This window comes from Enhydra lutris, unplaced genomic scaffold, assembly GCF_002288905.1.
Source record: "Enhydra lutris kenyoni isolate GAN:26980312 unplaced genomic scaffold, ASM228890v2 scaffoldscaffold78, whole genome shotgun sequence".
Lineage (NCBI taxonomy): Eukaryota > Metazoa > Chordata > Mammalia > Carnivora > Mustelidae > Enhydra > Enhydra lutris.
The window spans coordinates 1,175,627-1,198,362 of record NW_019154162.1 but is presented as its reverse complement, the minus strand read 5'-3'; the positions used below and the strand labels follow the sequence as shown (position 1 = coordinate 1,198,362).

The 22,736-nt window shown below is 38.2% G+C and overlaps 1 protein-coding gene across 3 annotated transcripts in view; it reads right to left on the bottom strand.

Annotated features, from left to right (window-relative positions):
• LOC111160860 (contactin associated protein like 5) overlaps positions 1 to 22,736 on the bottom strand; it is an 823,942-nt gene that overhangs the window by 97,278 nt on the left and 703,928 nt on the right. For all 3 annotated transcript variants that reach the window (XM_022524243.1, XM_022524244.1, XM_022524245.1), the window contains 2 exons: positions 8,812 to 9,051; positions 275 to 499 (listed from right to left, as the gene is read on the bottom strand). In XM_022524243.1, the coding sequence (XP_022379951.1) occupies positions 275 to 499; positions 8,812 to 9,051 (465 nt within the window). The remainder of the gene's footprint in view (positions 1 to 274; positions 500 to 8,811; positions 9,052 to 22,736) is intronic.

Sequence of the window (22,736 nt, the reverse complement as noted above, 5' to 3'; positions counted from 1 at the left end):
CAGCACAGAATAAATAATAAAGAATTACTGCTACACAGTTGAGGCAAATTAAAGGCAATGCATTTGAGACTTCGGCGATGAATTGACATTGGCCCTGAATACCAAATGCGAGTCATAAAGGTAAAGTACAATCAAGGCTTTGGCTGAAGGTCCAGAATTAAGCTGCCCAGCTGGGACCAAATTTAGGCTGAAATTATGCAGCGTTCTGGAGGGCATGCACTGTCCCTCTCGCCCACTGTGACACTCCTTCAGGCTTCATGCTGTCAGTACTCACCATTCTTGCAGAGCAGGACAGCCAGGTAATCCTGAGAAGAAGAATTGATGTAGAGCAAGAGGCTGGGCGCTTGGGCTGTCACAAAGCTAAATGCAATATTTTCCTTGGATGGAGCCGCATCTGCGTAAATTGCTGAGGATGAGAGGCTTATATTTTTGGTCACTGGGTAGGGTTCTTGAAACATATACATAACAGAAGTGCCAGCCTCAAAAACAGCAGAAACCTCTGAAAAATAGAAGAGGGGAATGCACACATTGCAACATTTAGTTGATTATTCAGGACAGCAATAACTATTTATGGTTTGCTATGCATCAAGCACAGCATGACGGTTTTTACCTGAATTATATAATACGCTTTCCACAATAAGTCTGAAGTCACAGAAGTCGTTACTCTTATTTACAAATGAGAAACATGAAGCTTGCAGAGGTTAAGCACCTTGAACAAGGTTGCATAGCTAAAATAGGAGGGCTGAGATTTGCATCCTGAAGTCTAGTTCCAGTTTAACATTCATTTGCAGTACAACCACTGTGTGCTGGGCTGATTTCTCAAGAAGCAAAGATAAACCGTCCCTGCCACCAGCACAGTAGAGATAAATTTTCCTGGGACTTTCATAGTTTCAAAACTGAGATTTTAACAGTTCCAGCTTGTGCTTTTCTGGTGTGTTAGGAGGATTGCAAGTGGATTCTAAGTTACTGAGAATAGGACATTGGGGGAGGCAGTGGTAATTCTCTGTGGCATTGGGTAAAATGTAAGGATCTGTGGACACAGAAGAGAGAGAATCTGTGGAACTCATAGAATAAGGCGTTAAGTATCTAACCGCCCGACTCCTTTTTTTTTTTTTTTTTTAATTTCGAGGAATTGGTAGTCATTTCCAAAGAGAGCAATGACTTGAACAAATGGGATGCAAGTCTTATAGCATAACATTGAATGGAGTTCTGCCACCACCACGGAGAAAGGCAGCATCTACAAACTAATGACTGTCAGTTAGCTGGAATGTGCAAATCACCCACCTTCCTTGTATCATGTGCTCACTCCAACTCTTATTCTTTTAGTTTGGTGGAACTAGCACAGGATTTGGCTTCTGTTCTGGATCTGAAAGCTCATTCAATATCACACTAGCTGTGTAGTCCCAGGTAAGTTAGTGCACCCTGTGGAGTCTGTTTTGTCATCTGGTGAATGGGAAACATTAACACTTCAACAGTATTTCTGGGTGCCTAAATGAGATAATGTGCATAGAACACTTATGAGAGATAGGCACTATAGTTGAATCTTGTAAGCTCTCCATATTAGAAGAGACTTTAACCTGAACCCATCGCAATTTCCTTTATAGATTGTATCTGTTTTTTGACTCCAAATCCATCCAAATGCTGAGATATTCTTTTTTTGTTTGTTTGTTTCCATCCAGGTTGCTCTTACATTCTCCTACAATTTTATCTCTATACGGTAATATAGTATCAGGGCATGGAGGAAAGTTTCCTTCACAGGACAACATAGCTCGCATCTAGCAACAATCCCTACTATAAAGATAACACAATGAGGGGTGCCTGGGTGGCTCAGTGGGTTGGGCCGCTGCCTTCGGCTCAGGCCATGATCCCAGGGTCCTGGGATCGAGCCCCGCATCGGGCTCTCTGCACAGCGGGGAGCCTGCTTCCCTTCCTCTCTCTCTGCCTGCCTCTCTGCCTACTTGTGATCTCTCTGTCAAATAAATAAATTAAAAAAAAAAAATAACACAATGAACATGAACCCATATTGCCATGATTGATTTCTCTTTTTCCTGTATGATGTGTGGAATTTTCCTAATCCCCCATGAAATTCCCTGATTGAGTTGGTGGCACCTAGAACATAATCAAACCTGGCTTTCTTTTCCTAATTCTATTGCAAATTTGTTCTACCTTTGTGAAAATTCTATAACAGCCTGTAAGAGTGCCAAAAAAAAATAAAGTTGCATATTTATGCATATTGCTTAGCAGATTGGGAATACCAGTTCATTTTGACTAAAGTTTCAGAGAATGTGTTTTGCATTTATCATTCGGTTTACAACATTAGTACTCCTGATTACAAAGATATGCAGCAGAGACTTGTGACAGTGAGGATTCCAGTTAATCATCAGCTTGATTCAAGCACTTTCCTTGAGTGAATTTCCTCAGAGACATTTGCCCTGCATTTTGAGCTACTATCTCCTAGTTAACAGAATAATGGCTTTTATTTGATGTTGTGAGTGTGTTCAAATGTAACTGTAATTCAGAGCATTCTGTTATGAATAGCATATTAGATATGGGCATATATATTACATTTTTTTCTTAATTCTCAGGGCAGGAAACTAAAACGTGAAGCACTTTTAAACTAGAGCAGCCCTACCAAATTTCTGTCTTCCTTTCTCTCCTAACCCCAGCTCTAATTATTCTTAATACTTAATGATTTTAATTTTTAATATTTAGATACCATTGATTTTAACATAAAGCTTCGTCACCAAAACACCTGGATTCTATTATTCTCTAAGTATCTTATATTTTATAATCTAAGAGTTTAAGCTCCCTGACCATATTTAAGCTGAGTGATTTGTCTGAATACACAAAACCTCTGGGCTCATTAGAAGAAAGATCTTAACTTGGATGAGATCACCTATGATCATCATGCCATGGAACCAATATCAGCAATGTCTACTGAGCACTTAACTGGTGGAAAGAATTATGCTGATTATGTTCTGAGAAGAAAGGACACTTATCAAACAAAACAAAACAAAACACAATGGAAGGTAGCCTACAGTGTGATGTGTGCAATATAGACAATGATTCCTAGAGCTGGAAGTCTCTGTGGCCATAGTAACTTGACCAGACCTGAAAGGGCAACTCTGCACTGACCAGGAGTAAAGTGTGAGATGAACTAAGAGAAACAGTTAGGAAACAATGTGGCACTGAAGAGATCTCTGAGCTAGCTGTGGAGTCTAACAGATGGGAACTGACACTTGGCTGTGCCTCTTCTCTAATGCTCTCGCAGGATCCCACTCAAACTCAGCTCATGTACAAGTAGGGATGGATTCAATCTTGCAGGTAGAAGGACTGGAAGACATTATGGAGAAACACAACACATAGTAGGAACTCAATGGACAATAGCTGGTCTGACAAAAAGTGATACAATTTAGAATTAGAACAAGCATAAAGGTAATGAGTAGGCCAGTGATTACCTAGAAATCGGTGAAGTTGTAATTAATATAGCAGAACATCAAACTAAAAATAAATGAAACAATTGGCAATTTGAATGCTGAGTGGATATTTCGTAATATTAGACATTCATTTTTCTTATGATTGGTCTTGTGGATCTGTGTTATTAATAAGCTCTAATCTTTTTAGCAATATATATTGTAACCTTTATAGATGAACGATGTGATATTTGAAGTTTACTCCAAAATAATAAAGGGAGAGAAGAGGATGTGATTATATAGATGGAATCAGATTGGTCGTGAGTTGATCATTTTTGAAGCTAAATAATGGATGCATGAGGGTTCTGAAACCTTCTCCCTATTATTACCGAGAATTATTTGTTCGTTTTTGTTTTGTTTGTTGTTTTTAGTGAAATCCATTGGCAGGAAGGTAAATATTAAAGAACTTTCAACAGGTTTTGGGCAACTGATAAAGCATACTTAAACATACATGCTGTTTTTTCACTGAAATTCCATTAGCAAGAAAATAATACATGTGTTTATCACAGCATTATTTATGCATAAAAGTTGGGGTAATGTAAACTTCCAAACAGGGGTGCCTGGGTGGCTCAGTTGGCTAAGCATATGCCTTCAGCTCAGTCCTGGGATCCAGCCCTATGTTGGGCTCTCTGCTCAACAGGGAGTTTGCTTCTTCCTCTCCTTCTGCCCATCCCCCTGCTCATGCTCCCTCTCTTTGTCTCTAGCTCTCTCTCTCTCTCTATCTCTCTCTCAAATAAATTAATAAAATCTTAAAAAATAAACAAATAAAAATAATAAAATTCTAAAACAATTATAAAAGCAAGCACTTAGTAAGGCCTTATTTGCCAGGCATTATCCCAAGTGCTTTGTGAAATGCTCATTAAATGTTCATCACAACCCTCTGATGGATTTTTGAATATTCTAATCTTATAGATGAGAAAACCAAGAAATTGGGAGGTCAGTTTCACAAGTAGCAGCACACAGTGTAGACTGTAGATGAGCCAGAATCTGAATTTAGGCAGATCAAGTGCAGAATGATGCCACCACTACTAAGCTAAACTGTTCTGGGGATAGAATGGTTGAAGTGTTGAAGTAAGCAGAGGCAATCCCACCAGTTGAAATACATTTCTATCATTAAAACTGACAAATTATATAGAAATGTCTATAAAATGAAACAAACAAAATTTGATATAAAATGTAGATATGAAATACAGAATTATTGTAGTTATATTAAATGCAAAGAAAAGAGCTAGAAGGAAATCAGATTTTCTTTTTAATGTTTGTATTTGAGTGATTAGATTTTTTTTTCTAGATTCCAAAATATATTTCCAAATAAAATTCCAAATACACTAACTTTAATTAGAAAAAAATAATAAATGACATCACTATGACAGTCATACCCAGATTCTTCATATAAGGGGGGGGAGCAGGTGGAGGTGGGCCAAAGAAAAGTCTGCATTATTAAATGGTGTTAGAATAGCTGGATATCCATAGGCAAAAGAATAAAGCTGAATCCCTACCTCACACCTACAAAAATGAACTCAAAGTGGATCAAAGACTAAATGTAAAAGCAAAGCTATAAAACTCTTAGAAGAAACCATGGACATAAGCCTTCATGGCCTTCAGTGAGGCAATGATTTGTTAGACATAATACCAAAAGCACAGGGGTGCCTGGGTGGCTCAGTGGGTTAAGCCTCTGCCTTCAGCTCAGGTCATGGTCTCAGGGTCCTGGGGTTGAGCCCCACATTGGGCTCTCTACTCAATGGGGAGCCTGCTCCCACCTCTCTCTCTCCCTGCTGCTCTGCCTGCTTGTGATCACACTCTCTCTGTCAAGTAAATAAATAAAATATTTTTTAAAAATATCAAAAGCACAAGCAACAAAAATAAAACAATAAGAACCAGATGTTATAAGAATTAAAAACTTTGTGCTTCACAAGATACTCTCAAGAAAATGAAAAGGGGAGAAAATAGGTGCAAAGCATATATCTAATGTGAGAATTATATTCAAAACATGCAAAGAATTCCTACAACTAAATAATAAAAAGAAAAATAACCCAATCAAAAGTTGGCAAAAACTTTAAATAAACATTTCGCTTAAGAAGGTATAGAAACAGTCAATAAGAACATGAAAAGATGTCTAATATTATCAGCCATTAGTGAAATGCAAGTCAAAATCACAATAAGATACAACTTCACACAGTCACAGTAAGATGTCTCTTATCAAAAGGGTGGATAATAACAAGCATTGGTGAGGATGTGGAGAAATTGGAATCTTTAGACTTTCCTGGTAAGAATATAAAATGGAGAAGCCCCTTCAAAAACAGTTTGCCAGTATCCTCAAAAAGTTAAATATTTAGTTACCATATGACCCAAGTAATCCCACTTCTAGGTATATACCCGAGAGAACAGAAAAACATTAATCCACACAATATGTACCTGGACGTTAACTGCAGCATTATTTATAATAGCCAAAGAAATGGAAACATCACAATGTCCATCAACTGATGAATGGATAAACAAAATGTGTGGCATTCACATAATGGAATAAAATACTCTTTGGAAATAAAAAAGGAATAAAATACTGAAAAGTGCCACAACACAGATAAACCTTGGAAACATTATGCTAAGTGAAAGAAACTAGACACTAAAAGGCCACATAGTGTATGAGTCCATTAGCATGAAATACCCAGAATAGGTAAATCCAGAGTGACAGAAAGTAAATCAGTTGTTTCCAGGGACTGAGGGGAGAGGTGAAAGAAGGGTAGCTACTAATGTGTATAAGGTTCCTTTTTAGGGTGATGAAAATGTTCTGAAATTAGATAATAGTGATGGTTGTGCAACTTTGTGAATATGCTAAAAGTCACAGCATTATATAATTTAAAAGAATGGATTTTAGGGTATGAAAATTACACCTCAATGACAAGAAAAAAGAGACATATGCAAAACATAAAACCAACCAACAAACAAACATTTTTGAATCCTATTACCATATTCCTATACTGAATGAAATTAGGGTTTTAAAGAGAAAAAAGAAACCAAAAAGATGCTGGATGGGTCTCCAGCCCTGGCAATTATTACCAAGTCACTCAACCTCTGTGAACATCAATGTTCTCAATATGTTAATATCTTCCATACTAGGTTGGCCATAAGGAATGTATGTTGCAGTCAATAATTACTAGCTAACTGCATAATTATTATTACTTTGTATTATAATCAGAAACAGAAAGTAGGTCAATGGATCATAGTTCTGGCCCAGGCATTGGTAATTCCACCCCATATATTTCTAGTATTTACACTCCTTAAAATATATATGCCCTGGGAAGTAAACATGGAAGACTACCTCAATGGAGAGTGCCCTTGTTTAGGACAACCTCCTAGCCACTAGAAATTAGTGGCTCTGATTTCCATTCCAGTTCCCCCAGGCAAATGGCATGGCTAAAAGACTTGGTTAGAAGATTCATCCCACATACTTTGCAGCTACTGAATATAAAGGGAATCATTTCCTTAGATTTATGAGAAAGGGAAGAAAGTGTGGAACTGTGAAATATGAAGCAAGCTGAAAAAGCTAAGCACATATTTGTATATTTTGCTTATGGATCGAAGTAAGGAAAAGTGGGGAGAGAGCACAGAGGCTATTTCAACATATGCTGCCAAAAGATAGGATGGTATGGACAGAAGATAATCTGAGTTGTTTCAGGGAAAAAAAAAAAGCTAATTTAAAATTAGGCTACATTTAAAAAAAAATAGGCTAAATTTAGAATATGATCTATGAGATGTTTGAGCAATGTCTCCGGAGAAATGTAGAATCCCACTGAATTTTTGTTTTGTTTTGTTTCTACACATAGGGCTTGGAACTTAATGAGGATTATTTTCTTTACTACATAAAGTGTACTATTTCCTGTAGTATTTCCTGTAGATCCTGTAGAACAATGCTAGTATACCTTTGTGAGCAGGCCTGATAGTGTTTGTTCTGTATTTGCTTCTTCTAACCGTGTAAAACCAGACTAAGGATAGAATTTAAAATTTTTTTTAGGGGTGGTAATTCAGACACCTTCCCCAGTAGGAAAATCCAGCAGCTAAGTCTCTTAGCCCATGGTCAGCACTTACTGGGATGGGGCCACTTTATGTCAAGTTCATGCAGGGCCAAACACATTGTTGGTCTTAACATTTATACCATTAATTTTCTCCCAAGGAGTACAATGATTCTCAACAATAATAAGCAAGTAATTCAATCTAACTATGGAGGAAAGCCAGTGTAAATGATGAAGAGCTCAAATTACAGAGTCCTTCAATGAGAACACTAGGTGCTCTTCTTTCGTCTATTGTTCTTAAGTTCCAACAGTAAATTGGACTAAATAAAGCATTGTTTGGGAGAGGTGTTTGGGAAATGTGTTTTAATGAACTGACAAGAATTATGTATAATTGCCATCATTGTTTGCATGTAAATGGTGTTTCAAAGTAATTAAAACATTTTATTTTAATAGTTTAAATGCTGCTCTTGAAATATTGTTTACATTATTTGCTCAACAAACATTTTTTCCCCTCCGTCAATAAAATAAACTTTAAAATCCTGCAAAGATGACTAGAGACCTGATCTTTTTGCCCTTGTATTTGAAAAAATACTAAGTGTTTATACTAAATAAGGAAATTTTATAGTTTGTAGAGTTATCTTGATTTTTTTTTAGAGGATTTACACCATAACTACCATTCCTTGTTCAAGGCATACATCCATCATGGTTAGTTTTACCAATGCAATAAGTTCATAACATAAGAAAGGCTGTAGAAAGACACTGGGGCAGGAATTTTGATCCTGTGTTCCATTCCTAGCCCCCAATGAACTAAATGAGCATTGCCAAGCAGGGCTTTTAAAGCTTCAGACTCCACTCATATCACCGGCAGCATAGGGAGATTTTACTAGATGCATGGTATTATTTCTACTGACTTATCTATAAGTTTCCTATTGTAAGAATACTTTGAGATGACTCAAAGCATCCCTGAGACTCTTCCAGGGATAGAATCTATAATGCTGGCTTACATGCATGGGCTAAGGAATTGGAACTGGAAAGACTAATGCGTCCCTCGAGATTGGGGTGATACAACAGAAATGAAAGTCCACCTCTCCCAGTGTTCAGCTGACCCCTCAGCCAAGGAGAGTATGTTACACTGTTACTACCCAATCAGTTCAGTGGCACTGCCGGACAATTACATATGTCTATATGTAATTATGTTGAGGGGTTACACAGAGTCTTTAAACAGAGCAAAACTGAAGAAGGTAAATGATCACTTAAGGACTATCTAAGGGCATGACTTGACCATGGCTTACAGGTACAGCAATACAGCACAGGGGAGTTGACTGTACCTTTTTTGCAGAAGGGCCCTTCATATGGTGAACTGGTGCAATCGCAGAAGTACCCACTGTACTTCTCCACACACTTGCCCCCATTGTGGCAGATGCTACCATAAGTGCTGCAATGACCGGGGCATCCAGGCCGGACTCCAGATGTGACCTTTGCCCTCTCCTCCAGGTCCAGTTTCTGCCCATTCAAGTGTAAGGAGCGTATGCATCCTAGAAAGCCTTTCTGTCTGGATGATGTTCCCCCTGAGCAGTGAAAAATAAAAGGGAAAAAAAGAAAAAGGTAAGATATCATACAGTTCAATTGTTTTAGGTTTAATATTGACATTGGTAACAGTTAAGCATTGTTCTATTGTCATGCTGTGTTAAACTTTTCCATTACAGTTTCCAGTGAGAATTAGGAATTCAAACAGCATGTGCAAAATGCATGTCTTTCCAGGCTGGGAACCTCCTCACCCCTAACTCCAAAACAACAACAACAAAAACAACAATGGGGTGCCCAGGAATCTAAGTTGTTGAGTGTCTGACTCCTGGTTTCCACTCAGGTCGTGATCTCAGGGTCCTGGGGTTGAGCCCTGTGTCCGGCTCCACACTTAGTGGGAAGTCTGCTTGAGAATCCTCTCCCTCTGTCCCTCCACCTGCTCTCTCTCTCAAATAAATAAATAAATCTTTAAGAAGGAAGGAAGGAAAGAAGGAAGGAAGGAAGGAAGGAAACAAGGAAGGAAGGAAAGAAGAGAAGGAAGAAAGGAAGGAAGGGAGGGAGGGAGGAAGGGTTATACTTCATGTGGAATCCTATACTTTACATGTTTAAGACAGAAATTTCAGATCACAATCTTCCTTGCAAATGAAATAAAATGTGTCATCATATAGTCTATAGCAGACTTTTGTCTGAAGTAGAATGCTCAAACGAGATTGTCCCTTCTAACAGAATTAGAAGTAAGCTCTTACGCACACCAGTTTAGAAAACTTGCAACAAACTTTGCATTGCTCATGAAGTGTAATGCAAGCACTGGAAGGAGGGTGGGCTTTAGGACACACAGACATAGAGTCCTACTCCATGTCACTAGCTGATTAGCCATGTTGACAACTGATCACCTCAGCCTTAGCTACTTGATCTGTAAAATAAGAATAAGTTTGTTTAGTGTATTTACAGTAAAGCTTAGTGAAGATCATGGAATGCAGTACATACTCAATCATCACTCTTTGTTGTGCCCTCTTCTGAGCCCTTAACAATGTCTCAAACAAGTAGATTGTTTACATATGTACATACACATGTATATACATATACATATATATATATAGAGAGAGAGAGAGATCCTAGCACTTACCTCCAAATTGTTATTTGGAAGCCAAAATTGTTCTTCTGATTACAGAACAGGATTCTAACCCAACTTTCTGCTGCAGGCACATCTTGAAGTTTTCAGAGAGATTCACAATGCTTGTTGCAAATTATTCAAGAATGGAGTAGATTGAAAGTGACAGAGGATTTTGTTACCATTGCAAATCCAGGACTCTACTAGCCTAAACCTCTGATATCAGAAAAACGTTCACTGAGAGACAAAAGCCAAGAAATAAAGCTAAATCCCATTTGGGGTATTTGTTTGACGCCCAGAATTATGGGAGATCCCAGAGAAGACATAGGTCAATCCTGCCTTTAAAGACACCATTTCTAGTCTAGATTCAACAGTGAAGCCTCAAGTCCACACACACAAATAAATGGAGGGAACCTTCAGGGCTTCAAGGTCTACAAATTGTACTAACAGGGACAAAAACAACAGGGGCAGGATGGACTTGTCTCTTATTATCTGTATCTCTCCTCTCTGGGCCTCATTTGTTTCTAGCCCTACAACTCTATTAAAACTTAGACTATCAAATGACCAGATAAAAATATATTTCCACCGGGGCACCTGAGTGGCTCAGTGGGTTAAAGCCTCTGCCTTCAGCTCAGGTCATGATCCCAGGATCCTGGGATGGAGCCCCACATTGGGCTCTCTGCTCAGCGGGGAGCCTGCTTCCCCCTCTCTCTTTCTGCCCACCTCTCTACCTACTTGTGATCTCTGCCTGTCAAATAAATAAAATCATATATATATATATGTGTGTGTGTGTGTGTGTGTGTGTGTGTGTGTATGTATGTATATGTGTATATATATATATATATACACATGCATACATATATATATATATATTATACATACATATTATACATACACATACATACATATATATATATTCCCACCAAGGTGGATACAGATGGGAATTCCAAATGTGTCATCTCAGACCAGGAATATAGATGTTAAACAAGAAACAAAGCAGTAAGTTAAAGAAGTGAGTTAGGTAACCTAAACATTCCCAGCATCAGTCAGTGTGGCCAGGTGGACAAGAAAATCATTGGAAATGGTTTAATGGGAGTATAGAATGGGGATGAGGGAGTATTGCAACTTCCCGAATCACACCAGGTCTACAGACACATAAATATGTGTATGCCAGTCACTGGCTACATCCACAGACCGATTTAACACTCCAAAAGGATTAATCTACTCTTTTATTCTGAAATAATGTTGAAACTCTATTGTATTTTCAGGTCTGATAAGTGATACTCAAAGAGGCCAGGAGGTCAAACCCAAATTGCTTTCTCCTGTCTGTCCTAATTTTAGTGACTAAATCTCCTTTTAACCACAAGATAAATCAATTATAAATACAAGTAGATCATAAAGGAAGGTTCATTATTTCTTTCCCAGAGATCATGCAGAATAAAGAAAGGAGGATTTATGTAGTCAAATGTTCTGTCTTGTTTTTTTCCCTTATTTTGCAGTCACTCCCTGAGGTAGATTTGAATAACTCTTCATATATCTTGTTAGTGGCATTTTTCTTCTAGCAGAGGTGGAGAATGCAAGATCTATTGCACATTTTCTTGTGTGTGACTTAGTCAACAAGTTTATAAATGGAGACAAAAGTGGCTGGGGTGGTTTCTCTGGCAGAAATGCACTCCTTGAGGTTTGAGAGGTAGAGTACAGCGAGAGTGATCCAAAGCAAGAGGACCGTTTCACTCTGAGATGCTGACAAAATGCATGACAGAAAGAACTATGAACTAAATTGTGAAATGAGCTAAATTTCCATTTTCACCTGTTTTTCATTCCTTACAGAGGATAAGAACTAGAGGTCAGTTTCCTTTTTCTTTAGGTAGAAGTAATAGGTAGACTAAGAATAGAATAATTCCAGAAAGATGCCCCTCCCCCACACTCACACCCAGGCAAGTTGTTGGTGCTGTCCGTTTTCTGGCATTGCCCACTATGTGTAGAGTTTTGTTGCAGGCGTGAATGTTCTCTGAACCTTGAGTACTCTGCAGAGATGTAGCTGCAATCTTCCCTCCCCCTCCTCACTCAGTCCTTTCCCCCAACCCCAGCTCCTGTGCATTTGCTCTTCCAGATATCTCTGGCTGCTGCTTCTCCTTCTTCTCCTTTTCCTTCTTCTCCTTCTCCTTCTTCTTCCTCCTTTTTCCTTCTCCTCCTCCTTCCCCATTCCCTCCTCCTTGTCCTCCTCCTTCTCCTTTTTTATTCCAGTATTGTTAACATACAGTACCATCTGCTTCTTTGTGCACCAAGATCCATGGTCCTTACCTCAATGTGATTCCTTTCCACAGCCTTCCAACTGATTACGCTTCTCATCCATTCACCACTTTACAATCAGAAAGATAAACTGAATTTGAAAATTGGATTCTGCCATTCCTATCTAATGCTCTTTAGAGATTACTGATTATCCTCGGGATCAAGTTCAAATTCCGTGGCACAGATGATACAGTATGAAAGATCTGGCCTCCACTTACCCCTCTAGCTTCCTTTTCCCACATCCCCTTCTCTGACTTCAGTGCACCCAGGACTTCTGAACTACAAATGGCTCCCCAGTTCCCTCTGGTCTGTCTTGACTTTGGATCTCTTCAGGTACTTTGCATTTATGTAGTATGTTATCTTCCCCATGTACTCCACAGCTCACAGTACACTATCCCTGTGATTACAAACACACGCACTAGCACTCATATGCACACCTCCCTTCCCCACACATCTTTTGCTTCCCAGTATTTAATTATTTCAATTAGTTCCCAATTTTATTTAAAATGAGAGATATTTTTAAAATTCTAATAAATCTTTGAAAAAAAAATTAAATCTGTTAACAATGAACCTGCTTTCCTGCACAGCAAAGCTCGCTGCAGCTGCACCATGGTCAGTTCTTTTAAGACGGGGAACCCAGGGGCGCCTGGGTGGCTCAGTTGGTTGAGCAGCTGCCTTCGGCTCAGGTCATGATCGGCAGCGTCCTGGGATCGAGTCCCACATTGGGCTCCTTGCTCATCAGGGAGCCTGCTTCTCCCTCTGCCTGCCATTCTGTCTGCCTGTGCTTGCTCTCTCTCCCTCTCTCTCTCTGACAAATAAATAAATAAAATCTTTAAAAAAAAAAAAAAAAAGACAGGGAACCCAGTCCCCACTTGGCCACATTCTGCACCAGGGCCACTTCATTCATTTATATTGCCTTCCTGCCCCTTGTAGGTATTTGGTTTTTCAATGCTACTCTAAGATAACTTTGCTCTTTACTTGTCTACATCTTGTCTAAGATTTACTAAAACATTAGAGGAAGAACAACAACAAAACTGTAGCATCATTCTTAAAACAGCTGAAAGTCATGTTTTTGAGGCTTGCATTTAATCTGAAAGCCGACAGAGAATCAGGACAGTGTTTCTAATTTTTAAAAAAAATAACATTTCAAACATACGTGTATGCTAGAAACTTTATCATTAACTCACTGAACACCCAAAGGGAAAGAATGTATTCATATTATTCCCATGACCTAGTTGAAGTAATTTAGTGTTAGAGAGATTGCTTTGGCCAGCATCAAGAATCAAAAAGAGTTTATATGGCAGAGCCAGGTGTCAAACTGTGATCTCTTGACCTTCAAAGCCTGCATACCTTGGAAGCTCTAAAATCCTAAAATGGATGATCTGATTAGACAACTTGAATCAGTACTATAACTAAATGATCCTTCTACCTTCTTACCCTTATCTCTAATATGGTTTCTTCCAGCAAGTAATATACATGCATGCATTTATTCTCTTTACTTTGCCCTCACTCTTCTGGATAACTATCACCATTAGTTGGCTGGTCTAACTAGAAGCAATTCTGCACGAGACTCTACAGTTGGCCCTTGGTGTGTTCATGTTCATTTTGAAGACATTTCCTTCACCTGAGTACAAATCAACTTGTAAAAATGTCACTGTGATCATCCTAAACCTGTCTTAGAAAACCTCCATGTAGCAGCTTCACAAATGCTCATCACTTTCAGAGGAATATCTAAATTTTTTGTGGTCCTTGGCACCACATGCAAAAACCTCTATTTCTCTCCTGGGTGCCCACTTTCTTTCCTCCACAAGCTCAAGCAAAACTCCTTGTTGAGGACTCCTGATAAAACAGTGAATGTGCCAAGCTGGGCTCCTGATTCACAAAAACATTTAATAATTTCCTCTTTTTCCATCTTTCTGCCTTTTTTGGTTGTTTTTTTTGACCTTGAACTTGGAGTAGCTGTTTTTATTTGTTTTTTGTTTGTTTGTTTTTAAGATTTGCCATAGCCAGCTGAACTACAGTTGCATTTACCACCTAGATTCCAAATTCTAAAATGGCAGCAGATTTAGCATATACATGATGAATAAATATAAATACATTAACCATCAATTATCATCTGCTTTTATCCCACCCCTCCAACTGACAGAGCCTTGGTCCCAGAAAGAAAGTATAAAATGTGATTTTCTTAAGAACAAGGCATGCATCTGGTTGAGTTTGGCCAGATACAGTGATTTCTTGCTCATAAACCAAAAAACACACATCATTTAATAATACAGGTGACACTAACTGGATGTTTAAAAAGTAAAATAATGATGGAACATCAACATAAACTAAGAGTTTACTTCTTATAAAGCACCTTCCAAGCATGTGCTTCACAGACACTTTCTGGTTTAATCTTCCTATAAATCGTGGAACTTCAAATAAAACACTAATCCTCCAAAAACTGGGAAAGAGACTGTTAACTTAGAATCACGTAACAGCAGTTTGAAAGTATTTCTTATTTGTTTGTTTGGTGGAAATGAATGCTATGAAAAACTTTTCAAGAATAATTCAGCAATATGTATCAAGAGCCATGAAAATATTATTATCATTGGCCTTATTCTACTTTTTTAAAGAAATTTCCCAAAATGGAGCTGGGGGCATTGATTACAATAAAAAATAATTAATTTTGCTCATACATAGTCATTAAAAATACTTCATTATGTGCACAAATAGTATAATTATCTACCTGGAAAATCCCCTCAAAACAATAATGACAAATTATTACAATTAAAATAAATTATATGGGGCACCTGAGAGGCTTGGTCGGCTAAGCAACTGCCTTCAGCTAGGGTCAAGATCCCAGGGTCTTGGGGGGCGCCTGGGTGGCTCAGTGGTTTAAGCCTCTGCCTTCAGCTCGGGTCATGATCTCGGGGTCCTGGGATCGAGCCCCACGTCGGGCTCTCTACTCAGCGGGGAGCCTGCTTCTCCCTCTCTCCCTGCCTGCCTCTCTGCCTACTTGTGATTTGTCTCTCTCTGTGTCAAAGAAATAAATAAAATCTTAAAAAAAAAAAAAAGGAAAAAAAAAGATCCCAGGGTCTTGGGATCGAGTTCCACATCAGGTTCCCTGCTCAGTCAGGAATCTGCTTCCTCCTCTCCCTCTGCCCCTCTTCCCACTTGTGCTCTCTCTCTTTCTGAAATAAATAAATAAAATCTTTTAAAAATATATTTATTAATTAAATAAAATAAAGATATAAGAATGTGGATAGATATAAATATCAGCATACAACATCAATCACTGTACTATATAACAACAATAACCAACTGGAAAATGGAATACCTAGGAAAAAATCCTATTTAATAACAAAAGCAGCAAAACACCTAGAAGTTAACAAGATGTGCCTATATGAAGGAAAAAATACAATTTTACCTTTACACCTAAAGAATACCTGAAGAAGTAAAATATGTGTCTGTATGATCCAGTAATGTACAGCTAATTTCTTTAACACAATAAAATCCAATCAATAGCCCCCCCAAAATTATTTTCATAGAACATGAAAAGCTAATTCCACAAGAAGGGAAAATGATTGAGAATCATTAATAAGTTTTTAAAATGAAAAGAAGTGAGGTGTGCCCAGGGGTAAAACTTATCCAATTCTGTATCAAAATATACCCTGTAAGTATGATTTGGTGCAGTATTTGGGAAAAACAAAACTATTTAAATAAGACAGAAACCATAAATTCCTTGATTTTGTTTTTAGTTTTAGTTTTTGTTTCTGTTCTTGCTTTTCAGTAAGCTCCACACCACAATGTGGGACTGGAACCCATGACCCCAAGATCAAGAGTTGCATGCTCTCCCAGCTAAGCCAGGTAGGCACCCCAAGAAACCAGACGTTTCTAAGAAATTCAGAAATAGACTCTTTATACAGAATGATGGTTTTTTACATTATAATATACACTGCAGTTCTAAGTAACTAGGAAAAAGGAACCATGAAATAAATGGAGATGGGAAAATATGATTTTGGAAAATAAATAAAATTACAATCCTACCTCAGAACCTAAAACAAATCACAGATGCATTAAAGACATTAAACAAACATGGCTACAAAATAGGCAAAAACTGAAAATATTAGGTAAAGCACTATATAGCAGTTTTAATATGCGATTTATATTGGCATGTTATCGTTTCCATGGCATATTTGAGGTGTAAAAAAAAAAACAACCAAAAACAAATAAATAAAAACGTGAGAAAGCTGTATAATACATATAAATATATCGTTTATGTAAATATATCCACAAATAATATTGTTCAGTGTTTCCTAAGGATACCAAAATGTATGTAAGAACTTGAACGATGCCTGGAACATCACATGCAGGACAAATATCAGTTTGCCTCTAATAAAGGTAGTTGGAGGTATTATTGACTAATTTTCAGTGAGGATGCATTTTCATATTGATTGTGTAATTTAAAATAAATATTTTCATTTATTATGTATATTGTGTACAATGCGGTTGGTCTCCTTTTTCTAAAAGTCATGTTAGAAATAATTTATCATATCAAGTTTCCAATGAAACTCCTTGCTATAGAATTGTGTACATCTCTAGAAGCCATTTATTAATCCATGTGGTATTTGGATATTGAGGAATTCCTTTGACAGTATCAGCATGTTTGTGTGTGGTGTGTGGGTCAGGGTATATAGGAAGTATATATCTTGCTACTTGGGTTTTCTACAAAGAGGCTTGTTTTTCTGGTAATTTTGTTTTCAAGACACCTGACTGAAAACAAACATTTGCTTTCTTTTTAACAGAATGGTGGCAGGGCAGGGCAACATTTTGTCCAGACAGCGTACTAAATATGCATTCTGTGGAAATCCCCATTTGGTTATTATTTACAATTCAGGAGGAGGGGAAAGAAACAAGCAAACACTTGAATTGCGTTTCTGTTTTTGTTGCTAATGTGGAACCATAAGGGAATAGAGCCCACTTCAGTTCAAGGTGGCTGATTATTGCTTTGCATATAATTTAGAGGTACTCCTGAAAAATATCAAGATGATGGGGCAGGAAAGTTTCCATAATCGTAAGTATCAGTCTAGAATAGCCACGAGAACCATCTTGACACAACAATTATCTCCCATCCTGCAAAGATGGGTGCCAAATGATGCCTCACTGCGCTCCCTTCTGTCAACGTTTTGGAAGATAAAAAATCAGCATCAAAAATAGATTTAAAGAAAAGTTACAAATGCTCCTGGGTTAAGAGGAGAGATTATTGCCCGTCTTGCAAGAGCAACTAGATGAGAAATATCGTATGAGCCCAGGTCATCACAACAATCAGCTGGAACACTTACATTCTTCCCAGCTGCCGCCTGGCCCAATCATTGTCCTATTAACATCAGTGTTTGGATTTTGCATATGCTTGGGCCCCTGACAATCACATGTTAGTTTTCTCCAGCATGGGCCTACTGAGAACAGATACTCTCCTAGAAGCTAAAGCACAGACCCATTCAAAGAAATAAGGATATATAGTAAAAGTTCTATGATTATAAACTTTAAGAATTTCCCCTAATATTTCTCCTGGCCTAGAGTGATTTTATGGGTGATGCCAGGACACCCTAAAGTATATGTTTTGTTTTTTGTTTTTTTTTTTTAAAGGCTGCAATTTACTAAATAGGATAGTAGCACTATAGAGTCAAGGGCAACCAGTTCTCACTGTCCAATCTTTTAATACTGTCATGACATGTTGATAAATTTCTGCAGCAATCACTTTGGAGCTCTTTCTTACTGCAAGCTTCCTTTGGGTATGTGATGGCTGCAGCGTGACTATGGACACACCATCAAATGTGAGAAGCATCTCTCTCACATTTGATGGTGTGTCCCTGAAACTTGGAAATAAAGCAAAAAAAAAAAAAAAAGTGGATGACATTTATTCAGTAGAGATGCAAATAATTTCTTTCCAGTAAAGCAGGTAACTCCAAAGATGGCCTGTTGAACAACACTTTCATGAGGGATAGCCTGGAAACTGCCTCCAGGTTACACTTGACAGCCACACCCCTTTAGCCATACTAACCCTCCTTGGATATGCACCCCCCCATCCCATATTCTCAGGGACCTGGCTTAAAGCCTTTCCTCTCCATTCAAAGCCTGTACTTCTTAAATATCAAATGGATCTTATTCATTTTCATGCTCCTGTTGCCTACCCTAGGGCTAATAACACAGAATATGTTCAGGAAATATTTGTTAAATAAATTGTGTCCAAAAAAAGAAAAGAGAGAGAGAGAGATGGGAGGAAGGACAGGGTGGCAAATGGAGGGAAAGGATAAGATACCTTTCAGTGTTTCCTCCCCAATCTGGCAAAGTCATGCACAATCTGTTAGTCCTTAGAGTTATTTGGACAAGGAAAGAAGAGAGAATATGGCTGATACTAAAAGAAAAACAACAACAAAAAATAAACTTTAAAAAATTACTTCAATTAAAACAAAAACTGAAAATTATTCCAATTAAAAAAAAAAAAAAAAGTTTGGCTTTTTGCTACTGCCTCACTGGCAGCACCAGCTAAGAGAAGGGCAGTTGCAAAAGATCATGATTGCTTGGATGTCCCCACAAATGGGTGTTGGATGTGGACGGCTTTCAGCTTATTTTATGAAACTTAAAATATCATTGAATCATAAATGGAGAAACTGGCCTGGGCACCTTCTCTGATCTGATAGGATTTTCCATAAATAAGCCCATCTTCACCCACCAGAGCACAGGGAAAACTAGCAACAGCAAAAGGAATCCAGTACCAACAGCTCAGAGATGCTTATACATACCATGTAACAATTTGAAAATGGGGTTTGGAAAATTCCTTTCCCTTTGAAAGCTAGTTGCCAAGACAACGGCCATTGTAATGTTACCTTTTGTAAAGGCCCTATCTCAGCTTTTGAGGCATTCATGCATCAGATACACTACCACGTGGGGACACTTCTGCTGATTTGTGCAAAGAAGGGATAAAACCCAGTGTGGGGCAGGATCCCTCCCCTGGGAGCTATTGCACTAATTGAGTGTGTCCTTTAAATGTCAAATCTCATAAATTTCCAGGCAAAGCAGTGCCTTATTATTCCCCTGGGATGGGGGCACAAATAAATTCTCATTTAAAATGATATTTTGCTTGCAACTCTTATTTAATAAGCTTTGATAGAGAATTCCTAATAAAAGGAAAAAAAATGCTCATTTAATCTTTGCAACTGACTTATGAAGTATTGATTATTAAGCCCAGTGGGCAGATGGAATAACTGAGGCTCAGAAAAGGTAATGACTTAAAATAAAGCCAGTATTAAAAGGACCAGCACTTGGAACTTTGCATTCAATCACTTTCAGTAACTGATTATACATTTACTGAATTCAAAATACATCAGAGAACCTGCATCAGGCACAAGGATGTAAAGATATATTAGACACTGTGTCTGTCCACAAGGAAACCACTAGAGGGAAGAGAGGCAATAACCAGATCATTATAACCTAGTGTGAAGGGTATGATCACAGGTAGAGGTTGGTGGGGGGGGAGTACACTCCCCTATGAGAAGAAATTGGATTCGAATCATCAAAAAGCTGTGTCATTAATGAAGAGGAGTCTGCCAAGTACACAGGGGTAAAATCCATCCTGCACTGAGGGATAAGACCTTTAAAAAGAACTAAAACAATGCAAACTCAACACTAAGGAACCCATCAGCTTTAAAGTGTGTTCTGGAGAAAAAAAAAAAATAAGGGGGGAAGGGTTATATTATGGCTAATCCTGGGGAGAAATGAAGAATAAATTTTGTTTAAGAGATTACTATGATTTTTAAAAAGTGTGTATGTGTGTGTGTGTGTTTTACAAGAAATGTATGATTCTGGCTCAGGCTGGGCTCTCCAGCAAGCAGGCTGTGCAGCAAGAGGTGTGTTAAGGATGCCCTTGGGAGCCACACCTGTAGATGGGAGATGCAGAAAGCAGGAGGGGTGGGGGTGCTAGAGCGGCAGTGCATATTTAAGGACAGTCTAGAACAACCCCACAGAGAGCACCAGAGCTAGAAGAAACCCATGAGAATTGTACCTCCTTGGGCCAAAATGGACAACCTTTATACCCTTGATTCAAATTGTCATTGTGGACACACTTGGAAAGGTTGTGACTTTGTCCAGGTGTTTCTCTGGAGCTGACGCAGTCCCTGAAGGGGCAGACGCATGAAGACTATCTGTCAACGGCTTTCTCATAGCAGGGCAACAAGTCCATCTTGAAGGGGGACATGAACAGCACATTTCCATGTCTACCATGGGTTCCTAAGCCTCTCTCACCACAATAAATAGATCCTGAGATGACCATGCACCATTCAGTGTGGTGCGTGGATGATGGAGAAAGCTGAATTGAAACATGGCACTTCTCACCTCTTCTGCCTTCACCTACACAAGTGACTTTGAAGCCAAATCCCTTCCTTCTTGGATCAGAGGCAACTTGGTAACAATATGCGAACTGAGTGTAAATCTGCCAATAACACTTTCAAAGGATTGTGATTACATATTCTTCCCCTCTACCACTCTGCTCAAGGGCTTTCTCACCTCTTTCTCTGAATCCTTAGCTATATCGACAAAGCCTTGGAGAAACTGAAACAGGCTCACTAGGGTCCCAGCATCTGCATGCCTTGCTGGGTCTGCTTTTTTCCAACCTGGTGTTTCCCTGATTGTTAATGCTCAGTGGAAAAAAACAAAAACAAAAACAAAAACAAAACCCAAAAACAACAACCAAAAAAACATAAACAACTTCTCACCTCCCTTCTCTCCCTTAGATCAAGTCCTTGAATGTCCAGGGAATACTGATTTTATTTTCCAGAAAGGTCTGTATTTGCTTTCTTTTTTATGATTATCACCCAAGCTCCATGTAAATGACACTGCCCTAATTTTTTTTTCTTTACTGAATTATAAATTTTGATGACTTGTAGTGCCAGAGGAATCAGAATAACTACTTCTAACATTGGGTTTTTGTGTAGTCTAAATCTCAGGCTTCTTTCCCTGGGTTTGCTTGAGAAAATGATTCCATATGCCATATGGCACTCTTCTTTAAAGAAGACAGTATGACTTGTGCTATGTTTTACCAACAGCAATCAATCAATCAATCAATCAATCGAACCAACAAGATAACTTTACATTCTCCTTCAATTACCCATTATCAATCCATTGCAGACCAACATATGATAAAATGAGCTTCATTTAAAGCAGAAGGGGTTGCAGATAAACATTTCAAAAAAAGTTTCTCGACTATTGGGGGGCAGAAAACACTAAAAATGGGCTATTGGAATAGTTAAATGCCTTCAACTCTGAACATCTTAAAGAAGAAACAAAACTTTGCATAAGGCGGTGATTTAATCTTTCACTTCTCTGAATATAAAAATAGAACCAATGTTTTTTCAAAACACTTTCAAGCTATAAGAATGTGATTTTGCGGAACACTGGTGTTGGGGACAGAAAATGCGTGGGGAAGCACGTAGCTCTGCATCATTGTTTGTTGTTGTCGTTTGTTGTATTTTGTTTTGTTTTGCATCATAGAAGTTTTTATTAAGTGGACACCAGGGGCTCCTCTAGGTACTTTGTCCACAACAACAAAGCACAGCATTTCTGGGACTTACCCTGCTGGTGTTTTGAGGTCTCTTACCAACTTCTTAAACTAGTCACAACAATTTCTTATATTTAACTATTAATGGGGAACATCAGAAATCACATATTTTTTTTTTTTACTAAGAGAAATAATTCAAATATACTTGATATATGACTTACCTTTGAAAAAATTTAAACATTTTTGGTAAATTAGATATTATCAGAAATTTACGTGATGTTGAAAAGACAATAATTCCTTTACTTTTTGTTTCACCACTGATGTAATGTTAAGTAACATCTTCAATGCACTATGGCTTATATAATAAATATGTTGAATAAATATGCTGAAATATGCCTTTCAGTTACTTTTCTTCAAGATTTTATTTACTTATTTGAAAAAGAGAGAGCATGCAAGCAAGAGAGCAGAAGCTGAAGGAGCAGCAGAAGGAGAGGGAGAAGCAGGCTCCCCTGTGAACAGGGAGCCAGAAGTGGGGCTAGATCCCAGGACCCTGGGATCATGACCTGAGCCGAAGTCAGCTGCTTAGTGGACTGAGCCAACCAGGTGCCCCTCAGTTACTTTTTAATGAGAAAAGGATACAAACCTCTTCTTGTACTTTGAGACATGTTATATCCTCTCAAATAGAAAACTCTACTGAGCTGCTTCAGGAAAGCCATCCTCCTGAGTCACTCTCAAGGATAAATATAAGTAACTATTCACATATATACCTTCTGGCAGCTCATGTGTGTGGC